The sequence below is a fragment of the Eublepharis macularius genome, chromosome 3 (genome assembly GCF_028583425.1).
Source record: "Eublepharis macularius isolate TG4126 chromosome 3, MPM_Emac_v1.0, whole genome shotgun sequence".
NCBI lineage: Eukaryota > Metazoa > Chordata > Lepidosauria > Squamata > Eublepharidae > Eublepharis > Eublepharis macularius.
Window position 1 is genome coordinate 177,934,999 of NC_072792.1, and position 16,719 is coordinate 177,951,717.

Sequence of the window (16,719 nt, forward strand, 5' to 3'; positions counted from 1 at the left end):
GGAAGCGTATTTTAAAAAGACAGAGCTGGCAGAGATCACTCCTTAGAGGGTTTGTTAATTTCATCTTTGCCTCCCCAAAGGCTCTGTCAGTTTCACCCCTCCCGTCTAAAACCGTGTGGGAATCACAATCAGAGGGCAGCCAGGAATGGAAATGGCTAGAGCTGCTTTCCAGAGCCAGGCTTGGACCTGGAGAGGTTAGAATGGGCTGAAGTTCCCCTTCTGGCATTTCACAGCCCCTTCACACAGCTCCAGTGTCTAGCAAAGCCTTTGCCTTGCCATCAGCTCTGTCTTTTTAAACTACCCCTCCTGGCTACCATTGTTTCTCCAAACACATATTCTTCACGTGTCAGATGTCTCGTGCAGAGAGACGCTGAGTCAGACCGTCAGTCCATCTATTTGAGTATTGTCTGTTCTGGCCACTGTCAGCCTCCAGGGCTCTTTCACTGGCCTGTTACTTGAGATTATTTTAACTGGAAACTTAGGACCTTTGGCATACAAAGCAAGTGCTCTGTCAATAAGCTACATTGACATCATTATTATAAACCCAGTCTGGGGTTGCCAGATCCAGGTTTGGGAAATACCTGGGGATTTGGGGGTGGAGCCTGGTGGAGTTAGGGGAAGGGATTTTAGTGGGGTATAATGCTACAGAGTCCATCCTCCAAAATTAGCATTTTCTTCAGGGGAACCAATCTCTAGTCTCAAGTTTGGTTGTAATTCTGGGAGATCTCCTGGCCCCACCTGGAGAGTGGCAACCCAAGCTCTACCAGAGGCTGTCCCTGTTTCTGTTAATAGTTTTTGTGCTTCAGTAGGTATCACACAGTCATCATACATGGAAAATAACCAGATTGCCAACAGCTGCAGAATGGCAGTTATGGGGGCTCATGGGTAGACCACTCTTAAAGAGCAACAAAGCAAATAACATTATTTTCCTTTATCACGAGCACATGAAAGGAAATATTCTCCAACTTTCTAAATGAATTAAGGGAAAACGCATTGTACTGGAGCTGAAATGGTGCGGGTAGCAAATGGGTAGCTAAAATAACAAAACTGAGGCTATCGTACTTCGTTCACATCATGAGAGGACAAGATTCTCTAGAAAGGTCAATGCTAGGAAAAGTGGGAGGCAGTAGGAAAAGAGGAAGACCTAAAACAAGATGGCTGGACTCAATAAAAGAAGCCACGTCCTCCAGTTTGCAAGATCTGAGCAAGTCTGTTAATGATAGGATGTTTCGGAGGTCTTTCAGTCATAGAGTCACAGTCGGAGGCAACTTGACGGCACATAATACACATACAGGAAACGAGGATCCCACTTCCATCTCCTCCTCCTTTCTGTGTACCTCAAAGGGAGGAGAGTTGCTATAACTGTCTGCAAGATTGCGTTAGGAGTTGGTGTTTTCCTGCCAAGCCACAAGGGGATGAAGGGTCAGCCTGGGAGTACAATTTAGCACAAAATAACCCCTTGCTTTTCTCTCCAGCATCTTGAGGCATTTGGAAACAAGTCTCCCATGAAGCTGGCCTCCCCTCATAGAGTTTTCCAGTTGCGACTGCTAGGTTTCGCTGTATAACCTCTTCTGTGCATTGTTCTCATGTGCATTGTTCCCATGTATTGTTCCCATGATCCTCATGGCCTGCTGTGATGCTGGTCTGAAGTCCTGCTTTCTACGGAGTGGGGAGCGGAAAAGTCCCCACTGCTGAGTCTCCCACTTCATCTGGGAGCTGGAGATCCAGCAACAAGACCCCAAGTTAATTATTTATTTATTTATTTTATTCGATCTATACCACGCCCTCCCCACAAATGGGCTCAGGGCAGCTAACAACATTAAAAAAATACATTAAAATCACAAAAACATAAAATCAATAATAATTTTTTAAAAATCATTAAAATAGTCCAGGAGCAGGCTATTTAGACAAATATTGGGAGTCCGTATACGGGCATAGCAGATGGCTGAGGGCAGCCCTAGAAGTGGTGGTCTTAGATGGAAGAAGGGGGACACCCACTGGCACTCAGCCGAAGGCCCGGTGGAACATCTCTGTTTTACAGGCCCTGCGGAACTGTAACAGGTCCCGCAGGGCCCGGATCTCCAGCGGGAGAGCATTCCACCAGGCCAGGGAAAAGCCCTGGCCCTGGTTGAGGCCAGACGGATGTCCTTCGGGCCGGGGACCACCAGGAGGCGGTCCCGCAGGTATGCAGGTCCCAGTCCGTGAAGGGCTTTAAACACCAAGGCTAACACCTTGAACCGGATCCGGAACTCCACTGGGAGCCAGTGCAGCTGGCACAGCACAGCACAGTTAACATTCCGTGATTGGAACTCCAGATGTGTAACTGGGGCCTGAAAAGAAACTGCTTGAGGTGAATAATCAGAATATAACTTGGGACAATGGGCGGAATATTTGGGTGCATTGTTTTGTTGTGTGTAGATTTGGAATAATGAGTAGGATGGCAATGGATATTATTAGTGCTAGTACACCCCCTAGTTTGTTTGGAATTGAGCGGAGGATGGCGTAAGCAAATAAGAAGTATCATTTTGGTTTAATGTGGGGGGGGGAGTTATTAATGGGTTTGCGGGGGTAAAGTTTTCGGGGTCTCCTAGAAGGTTTGGGTAAAATAGGGTTAGTGAGAGTAATAGTGTTATTATAATTATTAAGCCTAATAGGTCTTTATATGAAAAATATGGGTGGAATTGGACTTTGTCTGTGTTGGGGGAGTGGATCAGGGTCACAGTTCTAAAGGTTGGGGGTGGGTTAACTAATATTGTTTGCTGAACTGGAAATCCCCCACCTTACACCTCCAGTGGCTGCTTTAAGCCCTGGTTGACAAAGGGCCAGGTTCCCATTTTGTCTTTTTCATTACCATCAGTGTGTGTGATGGGTTCTGGATTTTCCGCTGGGAAGGCAGCACAAGGGAAAGAGCTCATTCTCCCTTCTCCAGAGCCTCGATCCATGTTGGCCCTCCCACGGCAGCTTTTAAGGGCTATCTTAAACGTAGATGGCTAATTTGAGCCTCGATCTCCAGGTTGAAATCTGGCAGCCCAATTTCCACCCAGACTTCAGACGTATCTCCCACATATTATCCTTATCTTCTGGGTGATTTCTAAGTGCCTTTTCTTCTCAGAATGCTGAAGCCTTCTCCCATCCTTGTTCTGTTGCTTCCTTAGCCCAATGGGAAGTGGTGAAAGATTGTTTTTTTATCAACTCTCGTTTTTATTTTGGGGTGAGTCTGCACTCGTTTTTTTAAATGGAAATTTCACTGGGATATAAAATGCAAAAACAAGAAATCATTCTTCAGTGGTTCTCAGCAGCTGCAGGAAATTCATATTAATTGGTTTGTTTTCTTTCCCTCTTTCCTTGTGTCTGTTCCTCAACAGCTTTGACCTTGTCACTAACGGCGGGATCTCCATTATCCTCCATTTTGAACGGGCTCCCTTCATTACCCAAGAACACACACTCTGGCTGCCGTGGGATCGTTTCTTTGTCATGGAAACTATAGTCATGAGGCATGAAGAAAACGACATCCCGAGCTGTGACCTCAGCAACTTCGCCCGGCCGAATCCCGTGGTCTCACCATCCCCCCTGACGGCATTTGCAGCCTCCTGTTCGGAGAGAGGCCCCATCGTTCCAGAAATCCAGGTGTGAACCGAAATGAAGAGGTGACAGGATATTACCTCATGGCAGCCTCGTTAAGGCTGAACTACTTAATTAATGAGTTCCCTCAAGCTCCCTTTGGAATCAACCTCAGCAAAGCTGAGCTCTTTTCCAAAAAGTTCTGGTTAGCCTAAATCTGATACTGGGTACACAAACGACATGGTGGCGTTGTGGGCAGAGAAAAATGTAGGGGGACGTAATTATTGCCTCTCAGGTTGCAAAACATGAGCAACGCTGCCAATGATAGGATGTTCTGGAGATCATTAATTTGTAGGGTCACCATAAGTTGCAAGCGACTTGATGGCACATCACACATACAATTATTGCCTTGTTTTGATGCTACTGAAGCTCAGATCCCAAGTCCATGGAATACAAACTTCAGTAGCATCTCTATCAAGCCATAAAGTAATGTCAAGATCCACAAGTAATGCTTGGAGCTGGTAGTGCTTTTAGGTTGAACAGAGAGCCAAGAGAAGGGCTGGAGGTTATGCAAGATAAACTGTTCAAGCTTCTTCCATCTGTCTGCTCAGAATCACACACACAGCCCTCCCCAAGCTTTTTTCCCAGTCATAGGTGAAAAGATTTGTACATAAGTGCCGTCAAGTCGCAGCTGACTCACGGAGACCCCAACAGGAAGCTTTCAAGGCAAATGAGAAGCAGAGGTGGTTTGCACTTGCCTTCCTCTGCGGGGTCTTTCTTGGTGGTCTCCCATCCAAGTACTGACCCTGCTGAGCTTCCAAGATCTGACAAGATTGGGCTATACTGTGCTACCTTCCCTCCTGGTGGAACGATACAGGGATTCGCCCTGTTGGCGAAATGCAAAAATTCAGCATCCCTGAGGTCTGTCCAGAGGGATGTAGAGGTTAAAGATGGGCAGAGAGGCAGTCGGAGCGTGATTAGTCTGGAGATGCTCTAGCCAAGCAGCCGCTCTGCTTTCTTTTACTCCAGCATGGGTACCTGTGGTCGTTCTCCCCATACACACAAACAACTGTACCTTTCCATCATGTGCAAAGGTCTCTCCCTTAGTGAGAGCCAGTTTGGTGTAGTGGTTAAGAGCACGGGACTCTAATCTGGAGAGCCGGGTTTGATTCCCCACTCCTCCACAAAGCCAGCTGGGTGACCTTGGGCGAGTCACAGTTCTCTTGAGCTCTCTTAGCCCCACCCACCTCACAGGGTGATTGTTGTGGGGTAATAATAACACTTTGTAAACCGCTCTGAGTGGGCATTAAGTTGTCCTGAAGGGCGGTATATAAATCGAATGTTATTATTATTATTATTATTCTGAGCCCTCGACTAATTTACATACACATTTGCATCCCTTTAATATTTAAAGCTTGCTGCTCACGTTGCCGTCACTTGTTTCCGCTCGCAACCGATCGACTGACAGGGAAATGCTGGTTAACAGCAGTCACCAGCAGCGAAAATCTGCAATTGTCTCTGTTGGGGGAAAAGAAAAGGAAAGGAAAACCCGTTGCTCCCAGAGCAATATTATTTACAATTGGGTAGCAGTGAAACGTGGAGAGGAAAAGGCCCAGATTTATCACTCAAGGCTGTGTGGCATGCAGGGGGAAAAACAAAACAAAGCAGGCAGAAGGAAACCAGAGAACCTGGGGCTGTATTCGCCTCTCAGCCTCCTATGCCTGCTCAAGGGCCGCTGGCAGAGGAAGCAACAATATTCTTTGTGTAAGTTAGTTAGGTAATCTCACTGCAATATGACCAGAACTGGGGGGCTCTCCTGTACCACAGGAGAATGGCATTCTTAGAACACAGGGCAGAGGTTTCTTGTACCATTTCATCCTGCTGCTACGAAATTCTTTGGTGAAGTCCACAGAGAATCCACTTTGGCCTTCCTTCCCTGATTATAAGACTGCATCCTCCACTGGGGTCTAGGGCATCTCTCCTGGATCAGGCCCAAAGTTCCATCTAGACCAGCAGCCTTTTTCCACGAAGGGCCAACAGGATGTCTCTATCTAAGAGCCGATTCTCACAACACAAAGTCCAGATGGACTTGTGCTAAGCGGATTCTGTGTTTACCGGACACACACATGGCCGATTTGATCACAGTGCTTCTTGTGGGGGGGGAGGGAGTGGTTTGATCATCTCACACACACCCACACACACACATCATTTTCCCCTTCTGTAACGGACCAGTATTTGCTCCTCCAGTGAAATTTAATCATAGCCATTATTACACATACATTTCTGGTCAGGGCAAATAATGGCTTGCTGGGGCCATTGCAAAATGAGGAAATAGTGGGGATGGAAGGAGGCTGAAGTCACTTTTCCCCGTGCTTCTTAGTCACAGTCAGAAAACGGCCTCCATGCAGCTGAGAAGTACAGGGTTCCCATCGGACATCCGATATAAAGTCCTTGTGTGGATACATGGAACCTGTACCATGCGAATCAGCCCTCAGAATCCCACGAGCAAGGTATAAAGGCAAAATCCATCCCTTATTGTTTTCATATGTATGTGCCATCAAGTCGCAACTGACTTATGGAGACCCCAGCAAGGGCCTTTCAAGAAATTGAGAAGCAGAGGTGGTTTGCCATGACTTTCGTCTGCAGAGACTTCCATGGTGGTCGCCCATCCAAGTACCGACCCTGCTTAGTTTCTGAGATCTGATTCTGTGAACTTAGGCAGATCATAAGAGCGAGGGCAGGAAGGGTTATATCAGTGCTTAGTTCTCGTGGCCCTTTCGTACATGCCCAGGATAATGCCATTTGCCACCTTGGGGTCAGGTAGCAATTTTCCCCAGGCCAATTTGGCTAGGGATCCTGACAAAGTTTTGCCATCTTCTGGGCATGAAGCAGGGGGCACTGGGGTGTGGGGGGAGGTAGTTGTGAATTTCCTGCATTGTGCAGGGGGTTGGACTAGATGACCCTGGAGGTCCCTTCCAACTCTATGATTCTATGATCTGGCTATACTACACCACTTTCCCTCCCCTCTTATTGTTTGCCCACTATCAATCGATGATCAGTATACTGCCTCTGAACATACATATTCCATTTATCTATCATATCTAATGGTTTCTGATGGGCCTGTCCTCCCTGAATGTGTCTAACCCGCTTTTACAGCCATCTTAGCCTATGGCTAGCATCTTCTGGTCTTCTCAGGTCTCACATTCTGCACTGAAATTTCACTAGAAATACCTCCACAGGTTTTCCGACAATGAGGTTGCACTTACCATTGTGCGGTCATTTTGTGCTTATTTCCCAGTCCCTGCACCCTATTCCCCATAGCAGAGCTGTATGCTATAACCCCACCCTTAAAAAAAAACCCATTTCAGCTCCAAAGTAACCTATAGTTTGCTTTCTGAATAAATTATGGAAATGTTTTAAAAAATTATATTTCACATTCCCCTTCTGCTATAGAGGGGAAGGGGAAAGAAGCTCCACAGAACCCTCAAACCCATAATCACGGGATCTAGAGTTAATGTTTTCAAAAAATGGAAGCCAAGATTTCCAAGAGGCATATTCTTGTGCTTATTAGCAAATTCTGTAATTGCACGATACGGTTTTTTGCGTGGGGGGTCTTGACTACAGATGGGCACGAACCGAAATACGAACCAAAATTAAGCATGAACCATACAGGTTCATGGTTCATGAACAGCGGTTCATCAGATCTCATTTCTGACAAACCGCCACAAACTTTTAGGCTGGTTCATTTGGTTTGTTTTTTGGTTCGTGACTGCAGACAGCCTGGTGCCAATCAATCAGTTTCCTAGGCAACAGGGAATGGACTTCCTGCAGACCTTCTGCTGGCCGGAAGTGACCTTCTCCTGGCCCGGAAGTGATGGTTTTCTGACCTAGATGTGATGTTTTCACGAACCAAACGAACCGGTTTGCGAACCAGGAGCAGGTTCATGAAAGTTCGTGGTTCGTGAAATTTGACAAATCACGAACTGCATGGTTCGGTTTTTTTTCCAGTTCGTGCCCATTTCTAGTCATGACTTTTGAAAATGCTATAAAGATGGTGTAAGTTTGTAGTGTAGATAAAACCATGGCTTAATTAAAATAACTCTGGTTACTGTGATCGCTGGACCGCAGAACGCTTCACTGACTATGGTTAGTTAGGCTCCGTCCAGGATCTGAAGCGGTGGTTTGAAAATGGTTTATTAACCACTGTTAACCTTAGCGGTAGGTTTGCATGGTATAAAAATGAGGGTATTGTAGCTTAATTCTGGATTGTTCCCTCTGTGTTGCACTTGCCAGAATGTGGGTCAGAATACCAGCCAGGTCTCTGCAGAGGAGGCAAGGGCAAGGATAAAGGGTGTGGAGGCAGAGGGAGGGGCTGTGGCAAAGTGGTAGAGCAGCTGCTTTGCACACAGAAGGTCCCAGGTTCAATCCTCAGTGACTCCAAAGGACCAGGCAGTAGGTGATATGAAAGACCTGTGTTTGAGTCCTATTGCCAGTCTGAGTAGACAATACTGACATTGATGGAACTAAGAGAGATGTGTGTTTGTCTGTGTGTGTGTTCAGAGAAGGATTTGAATGATCTTTGCAAGATGAATCCCAAGTAAACCACGGGTTAAAGTAACGGTGTCTGAACGGAGCCTGGAGTCACAGGGTTACCACGTTAACGTTTCTCCCGCTGCTTTGTCATTTTATGCCATACCCTTCCCAAAAGCCTTTCATCGCCGCTTGCTCGGCATCGTTTCCTCCCGTGATTGACCTTTCCTACCAAACGGCAGTCAATCAATAAAGGCGGACCACACTTGAGAGAAGCAATAATTTCCTAACACCAAATTGGATGGGCTGTTGCATCCTTGGTAGTTATTTCTGCTTGCTTCTTTCCCATGTGAGCTGGCTGCGAAGACAGATTGCATTAAAGGACTACTCCCCGCACACCTCCTTCGCCTAACAGTCCTCAGCTTGTAACTAGCTGTGTTGGATCCCAGCATGCCTGGTTGCTAAGCTTGTAAAATACATAATTTTTTTTTAAAAGGGGGGGGGATGCCCTGGCTTTTCGCAGTTCTGTCATTTCTCACCCTCATACACGGCAAGCAATGCAAATTGAAAAGGCTACATTAGAGGAAGTAAATATGTATGAGAACAACGGAACGGTGCTTTGACTCTTCTGAGGGATCCGTTCTCTGAGGCTTCTAGCTTCTAAATTACCCTTTTCAGGATGCATTTGAGGTCTCTGATAATGGCTCAAAGCATCCTTTTATTATTATTGTATAATTAAAATTGACTTGCATGGGGAAATAACAGGCATGGATTTCCCCCCCTATTATTAACAGTGAAATCCTAAGCAGAGTTACTCCAGTCTAAGCCCATTGAAATTAATGGGTTTAGACTGGAGTAACTCTGTTTAGGATTTCACTGTAAAAGTACTTACTCGGAATATCCACCGTGTTCAGCAGCAACCATTGTTCCCACATGCCCTTGCCAAGAGATGGACCAATCTGGTCTTTGGAAGTATGGATTAGCCATTTTTGGCCTACTGCTATATGTGTAGATACTTTTAATGTCTGAGATGTTAGGAAACATTTCTAAAAATGTGTTGAAAATACGTAGATATGTCCTTTAGCTTTCAAGAAAATCCTGTAAACGGTGTGATTTTCTCATTAGAGATCTCGTATATGCTAATATATACATGCATACATATAAACTGACTCTGTTCCACCATCATTTCTCTGATTATTTGTACATAGGCCTTCTGTACCTCTTCTTTTCCAGTGTTTTTCTGGAAAATGTTTATTGGAATAAATATCGGAATACATATTTGCTTTTCTGCCCGGTAACATTTCACCTGTGTTTGCCTGAATGAACCCTGCAGTTGTACACTGTTCCCGAAAATTCGTATTGGGATACATATTGGAACGTGTGTTTTACTTCACCATTCTGTAGATGGTGAGATGATGGAAGGGTTAGAAAAAGCAGAGTCGGGTATATTTCATTGCATCGTGCCAGTAAGGGGATAGATCAAATTTGGCAGAGAAACTCGTGAACATCCTTAATCAAAACAGGATTTTACCTCTGCCATTATATGAAAAACATACAGATCTCATAAATTGCAACTCTGCTGACATTGCTTAGCTTGCTTGAGTCAACTACTGCACATCTGTTGCTGGGCAGCTGTTCTTGCCACTCTCTGTGTTTGGTGCCCAGTGGATATACTTACCTTTGCCCCAATCCTTGACTGCTGTTTGTGAGTAAATGTCGAGAAGAACAGAGTGAAGTGCCCAGAGAAACCATTTTCCCCAGTCAAAGATCCAGAGGAGTTAGCCGTGTTAGTCTGTAGTAGCAAAATCAAAAAGAGTCCAGTAGCACCTTTAAGACTAACCAATTTTATTGTAGCATAAGCTTTCGAGAATCAAGTTCTCTTCATCTGACGAAGAGAACTTGATTCTCGAAAGCTTATGCTACAATAAAATTGGTTAGTCTTAAAGGTGCTACTGGACTCTTTTTCATTTTCCCCAGTGTTCTTCCTCTGACATTCAACCAAAAAAGACGGTTCACATAATTTATGGGGAATACTTAACCCCAATTGGGTGCTACATAATTGTCCCTTCCAGGGACTGGATCTCTTGCTGCTCCAGTAACATTTGAATGCTGGAATCTTGTGGATCCATGGTGATCTAGAACAAGGGCATGCAACCTATGCCTCCGGACCCAAATGTTGCTCATACAGAGCTAAGAATTGTTCATTAACAAGAAAATGAAATATGTATAATAAGGGGGCGGGGGGGTTGGATGCTAGTATAGCCAGTAGGTGTAGGGAATGGCAGGCAAAGATGAAACTAAAGAGCTTCTACAAGATGCGTTACAGAAAGGGAAATGATAGAGACAAACAGTTACCTGTAATTCAGGTGTGAACCAGGTTTATGCCAGCAAACTAAAAAGGCTGTGCTGGTGTTCCCATCTATATTTATTACTTAAGGTGTGTGCTGCTACCTAATAAAAGGCTCACAACAATCAGGTTTGGGGCTGCAGAAACGTGGATTATATTCAGTTGGACAAACCAGCTTTCTGATATTAGCTCTTGTTGATCTCCTGCTCTAAATTTGAGTGTAATCTTTAATTATAAAAGACAGAAGACCCCCCTGGTCTATGATAAAGGCACAGTCTGCTTAAAAGGAAGGGCCATTTGCCAACCCAAAATGGACAAGAAGAGACTAGAAATAATACATATCTTAAAAATCAGACTGTCCAAAATGCACATAGATATGTCCCCTAGCTTCTGAGAACAGTCCTATAAATTGTGCAGTTTTGGGGGGATGTCTTGTTCAGGTACGCATAAGAACCGAATTCTATCGATGCCGTCATTTTGAAAAAAAACAGGAGCAGCTCCTGAATATCAACTCTATTGACATTGCTTAGTACGCTTATCGAATAATGCTTTCCTTGTGCATTGCTAGTTTCCAGGTTTTACATTGCTTAGCGTGCTTATTGAATAACACTGTCTTCGTACGTTGCTATTTTCCAGGCTTTACAAGAAGAGATTAAAATTTCAGGCAGTAAAATAAAGCTGAGCTACCTGAGCAGTCGTACCTCTGGCTACAAGTCGGTCCTGAGGATCAGCTTGACCCATCCCACCATTCCATTCAACCTCATGAAAGTCCACCTCATGGTAGCGGTTGAGGGACGCCTCTTCCGGAAGTGGTTTGCCGCGGGCCCGGACCTGTCCTACTACTTCATATGGGACAAGACGGATGTCTACAATCAGAAGGTGTACGGGCTATCGGAAGCCTTTGGTAAGAGGCTGTTTTGGTGTCTTGTTGATGCTCTTGGCAAAAAGTCAGCATGATTTATTTATTTAATTATATTTATACACTCTCCCCGCGAACAGGCTCAGAGCGGATCACATCAGTAAATACACTATAAAAGGTAAAAACAGGTAGCATTACAATAAAACCTACAGCGGTACAATTCAATAAAACAAAGCAGCGCACATATAGCATAGTTCCCTCAACATCAAAGATCCCGTAGGGTGGGGTGGTTAGCTGCCTGGTACATCACAGACCCAGGGGCAGCATCCCCCCACCATGGCAGGAGGCCAGTTGGATGGCCCGCCCACCTCAACCACCGTATGCCTGGTGAAACATCTCTGTCTTACTGTCAGGCTCTGCTAGGGGGCTCCTTTCAGGCTGTTTCACTTCATCAGGCCAGGCTGGTTGAGTTAAAGGTCTTTATTAAAGGATTTCTACCCTTCTAGAGCACAGTACAGAGTAATTGCCAGGAATACTAGAGCAAAGCCCAAGAGGCTAATGATACCCTCCCCCCCCTTTCTCTCAAGCAGATGTCCGTAATTCTTGCCGCGCAGGCTCTCGCGGGAAAGTTAGAAGAAGAGAGGCAGAAAGTTGAAAATAAGAGACAGGCGCCAAGGTCATTCGGCGATTCTCAGGCTCCTGAAGATAAGACAGCTGGGAGCAGGGCGGCAGCAGAGAAAATAGGGAAAGAATGGAAACCCCCAATCCCCCACCAAAGAGAAATCACTGAGTATGGCAGGCAGGTCGCAGGCCTGCTTGACCTTTACAGGCCTGGCGAAAAGATAGGTGTAACAGTGTCAAACTAGGAGCTGGAAGACCTGGGTTCCAGTCCTCTCTTTGCTGTGAAGTGTGACCTTGGGCCAATCACTTTTTCTCGATCTAACCTTAAGAACATTGGAAGAGCCCTGCCGGAAGAGATCGGTGGTCCATCTGGTCCAGCATCCTGTCACGTACAGTGGCCAACCAGTTATTTATTTTTACTTATTTATTAATTTAATTTATAGTCCACTCTCCCCACAAGCGGGCCCAGAGCGGATTACAACATAAATATATAGAACAATTAAAAACATTGGTAGCAATCATGTGACACAGCGTTAAACATAAAAAGCAGCTCATATTGCACTCCACATCTCAAACACCTCGAGCCCACAGGGCAGAGCGGTTAAAATGTAATCAGTGTAGCATTGGGCACGTATCCCCCCGCCACTGGGGTAGGCCAATTGGGTTGTTCGTCCACCTCAACCCCCATAAGCCTGGTGGAACACCTCCATCTTACAGGCCCGGTGAAATGATAGCAGATCTTGTTGAGACCGGGCCTCCACAGACAGAGAGTTCCACCAGGTAGGGGCCAGCACCAAAAAAGCCCTGACCCTTGTTGAGGCAGGGTGGACCTCCTTGGGGCCAGGGATCACCAGTAGTTGTTCGTCTGCTGATCGAAGCAGCCTCCGGGGAATATAGGGTGAGAGGTGGTCCCGTAGATATATTGGCCCCTGTCCGCTAAGCACCTTAAAAGTCAAAACTAAAACCTTGAACCTGACCCGGAACGCCACTGGGAGCCAGTGCAGTGGCGCAGAACAGGTGTAATGTGTGACCGGAAAGTCAGAACCCATGCCGCCGCATTCCGAACCAGTTGTGACTTCCGGAGCAGATACAAGGGCAGCCCAGCGTAGAGCGAGTTACAGTAATCCAGTCTAGAGGTGACCTTTGCATGGATCACTGTCACTAGATCACAGGTTGACAGGTAAGGGGCAAGTTACTGTGGAGAGCACTTCCCCTGAAGTTGCCTCCTGGCACTGAGATTCAGAGGTTTACTGTCTTTATATAGTCACCTTGGCAAATAGCCACTGGTAGACCTCTCCTCCATAAATAGACCTAGCTTCCATAGTCTTCACAAGGTTGTTACGAAGATACACACAGGAGGGCATTTACATAACCTTGAGCTCCTTGAAGAAGGGGGTGGAATAAAAAACTAGCTGGCTAAAGGCTGTCAGGGCTGACAAGCAAAGGTTGAGGAGCGGTGGAAAGTTCTTTGGCATGGCTATTTGGGACGCTGTCTGCAGTTCTGGTTGCCACATCTCAGAAATGATCTTGAAGAGCTGGGGGGAATGCAGAAAAGTGCAACCAAAATAATGGCAGTGTTGGGATGCCTGTCTGGAAGGCAAGATGACTGAGAGCCAAGCTACAAGTTACAGAACCCCCCCCCCGCCATACACACACACACATACACCCAGCAGAGGGGAAGGGGGGCGCCCAGTGAGAGCCCATCACGCGCACTCCCCTCCCGACCGCATGTTCTCCCTCCCATAGACTGCCGCTCTGTTAACTTCAATTAAATGGAGAGCCAAGCTGCAAGACCAGGACACCTACATTTCCCATCAAAACTTGAGGGAAGCTGACAAGTGTCCAACCTGTGTCAGGCGTCACTTGTAGCTTGGCTCTGAGGAGTGACATGGTGAAATGTCTATAGAATTGTGCACAATATGGAGAAATAGAGACTTTTCACTGGCTCGCCTATTACTAGAACTTGGGTCACCCAATGGAACTGACTGGCAATAGATTCAAGTCAGTTAAAAGGAAATATATAGTATATAAAACGACTGTTGTTGTTATAAGTATAGTACAAGCTTTGCCAACCATGGGTAATGGGGATTGCTGGCTAATCAAATGCACCAGTTATTCGACCTTCACACTACGTATGTGTCTCTACATGAGAGTCACTGAGTTAGAAGATCACAGTTGCAAACTGGGAAACCTCCAATGTTCCCTAGTTTTAAAAAAATCTCCCCGGTGGAGCAATTTTTAAATAATTAGCAGTTTCTTCAAAATCTATTGCCATGTTGACCTTTTTTTAAATGCACAGTAGCCTTTCAAGAGGGATACTTCGCATGAACGTGATGGTGTTTTCAATCAGAACTGGTTCTAACCTGCAAAAGGGCCTTCTGGCCATGCTACCATGACGAGTTACTGCGGCATACCACGTGCACATTTCTGGGATGATTAAACAACGAACCTCTCTCTCTCTCTCTCTCTCTCTCTCTCTCTCTCTCTCTCTCTCTCTCTCTCTCTCTCTCTCTCTCTCTCTCTCTCTCAGTCTCGGTGGGGTTTGAGTACGAATCATGTCCTGACTTGATCCTTTGGGAAAAGAGGACGGCAGTGCTACAGGGCTACGAAATTGATGCGTCCAAACTCGGAGGATGGTCTCTGGATAAGCATCACGCTCTCAACATCCAGAGTGGTGCGTTGGCTCCTTTCCAGCTCCCCTACTTATTCCAACCCCCCAGTCCCAACTGCAATAATAAAAATAGCACAGGGCTGACACAGTTCCGTAGTGTGTAGCTGCTTTTCGCCATAAATAATTCAGCCAAAATGGGAGGGAAACACACAGGCGCACGTAAATTGCTAACAAATTATTTATCGTAACCTACATAGTGCGCCAACTTCTTGTGTGCATCCATGAAACTGGAGGGGATGGAAGAATATCCATTGCAAGTGTTTCTTTCGGGCAGGATTTATTCTTTGCCATCTTGAAGGAAAGCATTTTGAATTCTTCCACGTTCAGACCAGGGCAGGAAATCCAGGCATACACCATGGACGGCCTGTCTGGTCAAAACCTCATTGCAAGTAAACCCGTATGGTCCCAAGAAGCGCAATGTCAAAGGAGATGGATTGCGGTAATCTAATCTAGGTGTAACCAGGGCATGTTCCACAGTGGCCAGATTCTCCTGCCCAGAAAACCAATGAAATCTAGATAGTTTTAGGTGTGTAGCCATGTTGGTCTGTAGTAGAACAGCAAGATTTGAGTCTAGAGACCACCTTAGAGACCAGCAAGATTTTCAGACTATAATCTTTCAAGAGACAGAGCTCCCTTCTTCAGACACGAGAACCCAGACTTGTCAGCTCTGGGAAGCTCAGCAGGATTGTTCTGATTGTTAATTGTATGGGAGACCACCAAGGAAGTCGAGGGTTGCACACAGAGGCAGCCAATGGCAAACCATCTCGGAATGTCTCTTGCCTTGAAAACGCTATGGGGCTGCCATAAGTCAGATGTGACTTGACAGCACTTTCCATGATTTATAGCAAGTTTTGTTTTCCATTTGTCACTGTCAGACAGCTAGTAAAGAGTCCAGTAGCACCATTAAGACTAAGCAACTTATTTGTAGCATAAGCTTTCAAGAACCACAGCTCTCTTCGTCAGATGCAGTGTTCGCTTTTGAGAACCACAGCTCTCTTCATCAGATGCATGAATGCACTCCATGCATTTAAGCTGTGATTCTCAAAAGCTTATGCTACAAATAAGTTGCTTAGTCTTAAAGGTGCTACTGGACTCTTTGCTATTTTGCAGCTACAGACTAACACGGCTAACTCCTCTAGATGTTAGACAGCTGTTTTTAGATGAGCATTTTGGTACAAGTTTGCTCAGAGGCTTAGTGAGGGCAGCTGGCCAGGCCGTAGCAGTTTTGCAGTCACTCTGTGCTTGCAGCTGAATACAATAAAAGACATTTAGAAGAAAAAAGTGGAGGCCTGGCTGATAATTGCTGACTGGAAAACAGCTTCTAAGCTACTCAGGACCAAACTAGGCATAAAGGGGAAGCCGTATGGGTTACTGTTCACACTTGAAAGCAGGGAGGAATGTACAGGGAGGTGAATATTGCTCTGCTTAGATTGCTCTTGTTGCTTTGGGGGCTGCATGCATTTATATTATTCCAGGCGGCTCAGTGGCAGCTGCTAAACTGTTTACACCAGTCTTTTCTACATTGTTTCCCCCTCTGCTTCTGTCTAGGGATCTTGCATAAGGGAAATGGGGAAAACCAGTTCATTTCTCAGCAGCCACCCGTCATAGGGAGCATTATGGGGAACGGACGTAGGCGGAGCATCTCCTGCCCGAGTTGCAACGGCCTTGCTGATGGGAACAAGCTCCTGGCTCCCGTTGCCCTGACCTGCGGGTCCAACGGGAGCCTTTACGTCGGAGACTTCAACTACATCCGAAGAATTTTCCCATCCGGAAATGTCATCAACATCCTGGAGTTAAGGTATGCCAGGCTGCCCGGTGAGGGGAGGAGTCAGTTTTGATAGCCAATCTTGTGTGCCAAATATGGCATGCCCCGCCCCCCCCCCCCACCAGTGGCAAAGAGTGACTTTTTTTATAGTTTCTGTGCGAGAGTAGCAGTGCCAACAGAAGGACGGGCAGGACAAATTCATCACTGGTGTGGCTGGAGAAGAGCCAGAGACAAGGGCTGGCCTAGTAAGTTCAGCCTCTCCTCCTTGGAGCCTCCATGGGGAATGCTGAGAATTAACCAGCAGCCCCAAGGAAGGACATGAGCTTGGAAGGATATCGGGACTAATGACAATGTGTAGAGGGTAT

At 46.0% G+C, this 16,719-nt stretch overlaps 1 protein-coding gene across 9 annotated transcripts in view; it reads left to right on the top strand.

Moving 5' to 3' along the window:
• The window catches only part of TENM4 (teneurin transmembrane protein 4), a 472,503-nt gene that overhangs the window by 399,273 nt on the left and 56,511 nt on the right, over positions 1 to 16,719 (top strand). For 7 of the 9 annotated variants that reach the window (XM_054974008.1, XM_054974006.1, XM_054974007.1 and 4 more), the window contains 4 exons: positions 3,366 to 3,627; positions 11,075 to 11,342; positions 14,449 to 14,592; positions 16,138 to 16,387. In XM_054974008.1, the coding sequence (XP_054829983.1) occupies positions 3,366 to 3,627; positions 11,075 to 11,342; positions 14,449 to 14,592; positions 16,138 to 16,387 (924 nt within the window). Of the gene's footprint in view, positions 1 to 3,365; positions 3,628 to 11,074; positions 11,343 to 14,448; positions 14,593 to 16,137; positions 16,388 to 16,600; positions 16,604 to 16,719 lie in introns of all 9 variants that reach the window. The other 2 variants (XM_054974009.1, XM_054974012.1) reach the window with 1 other exon arrangement.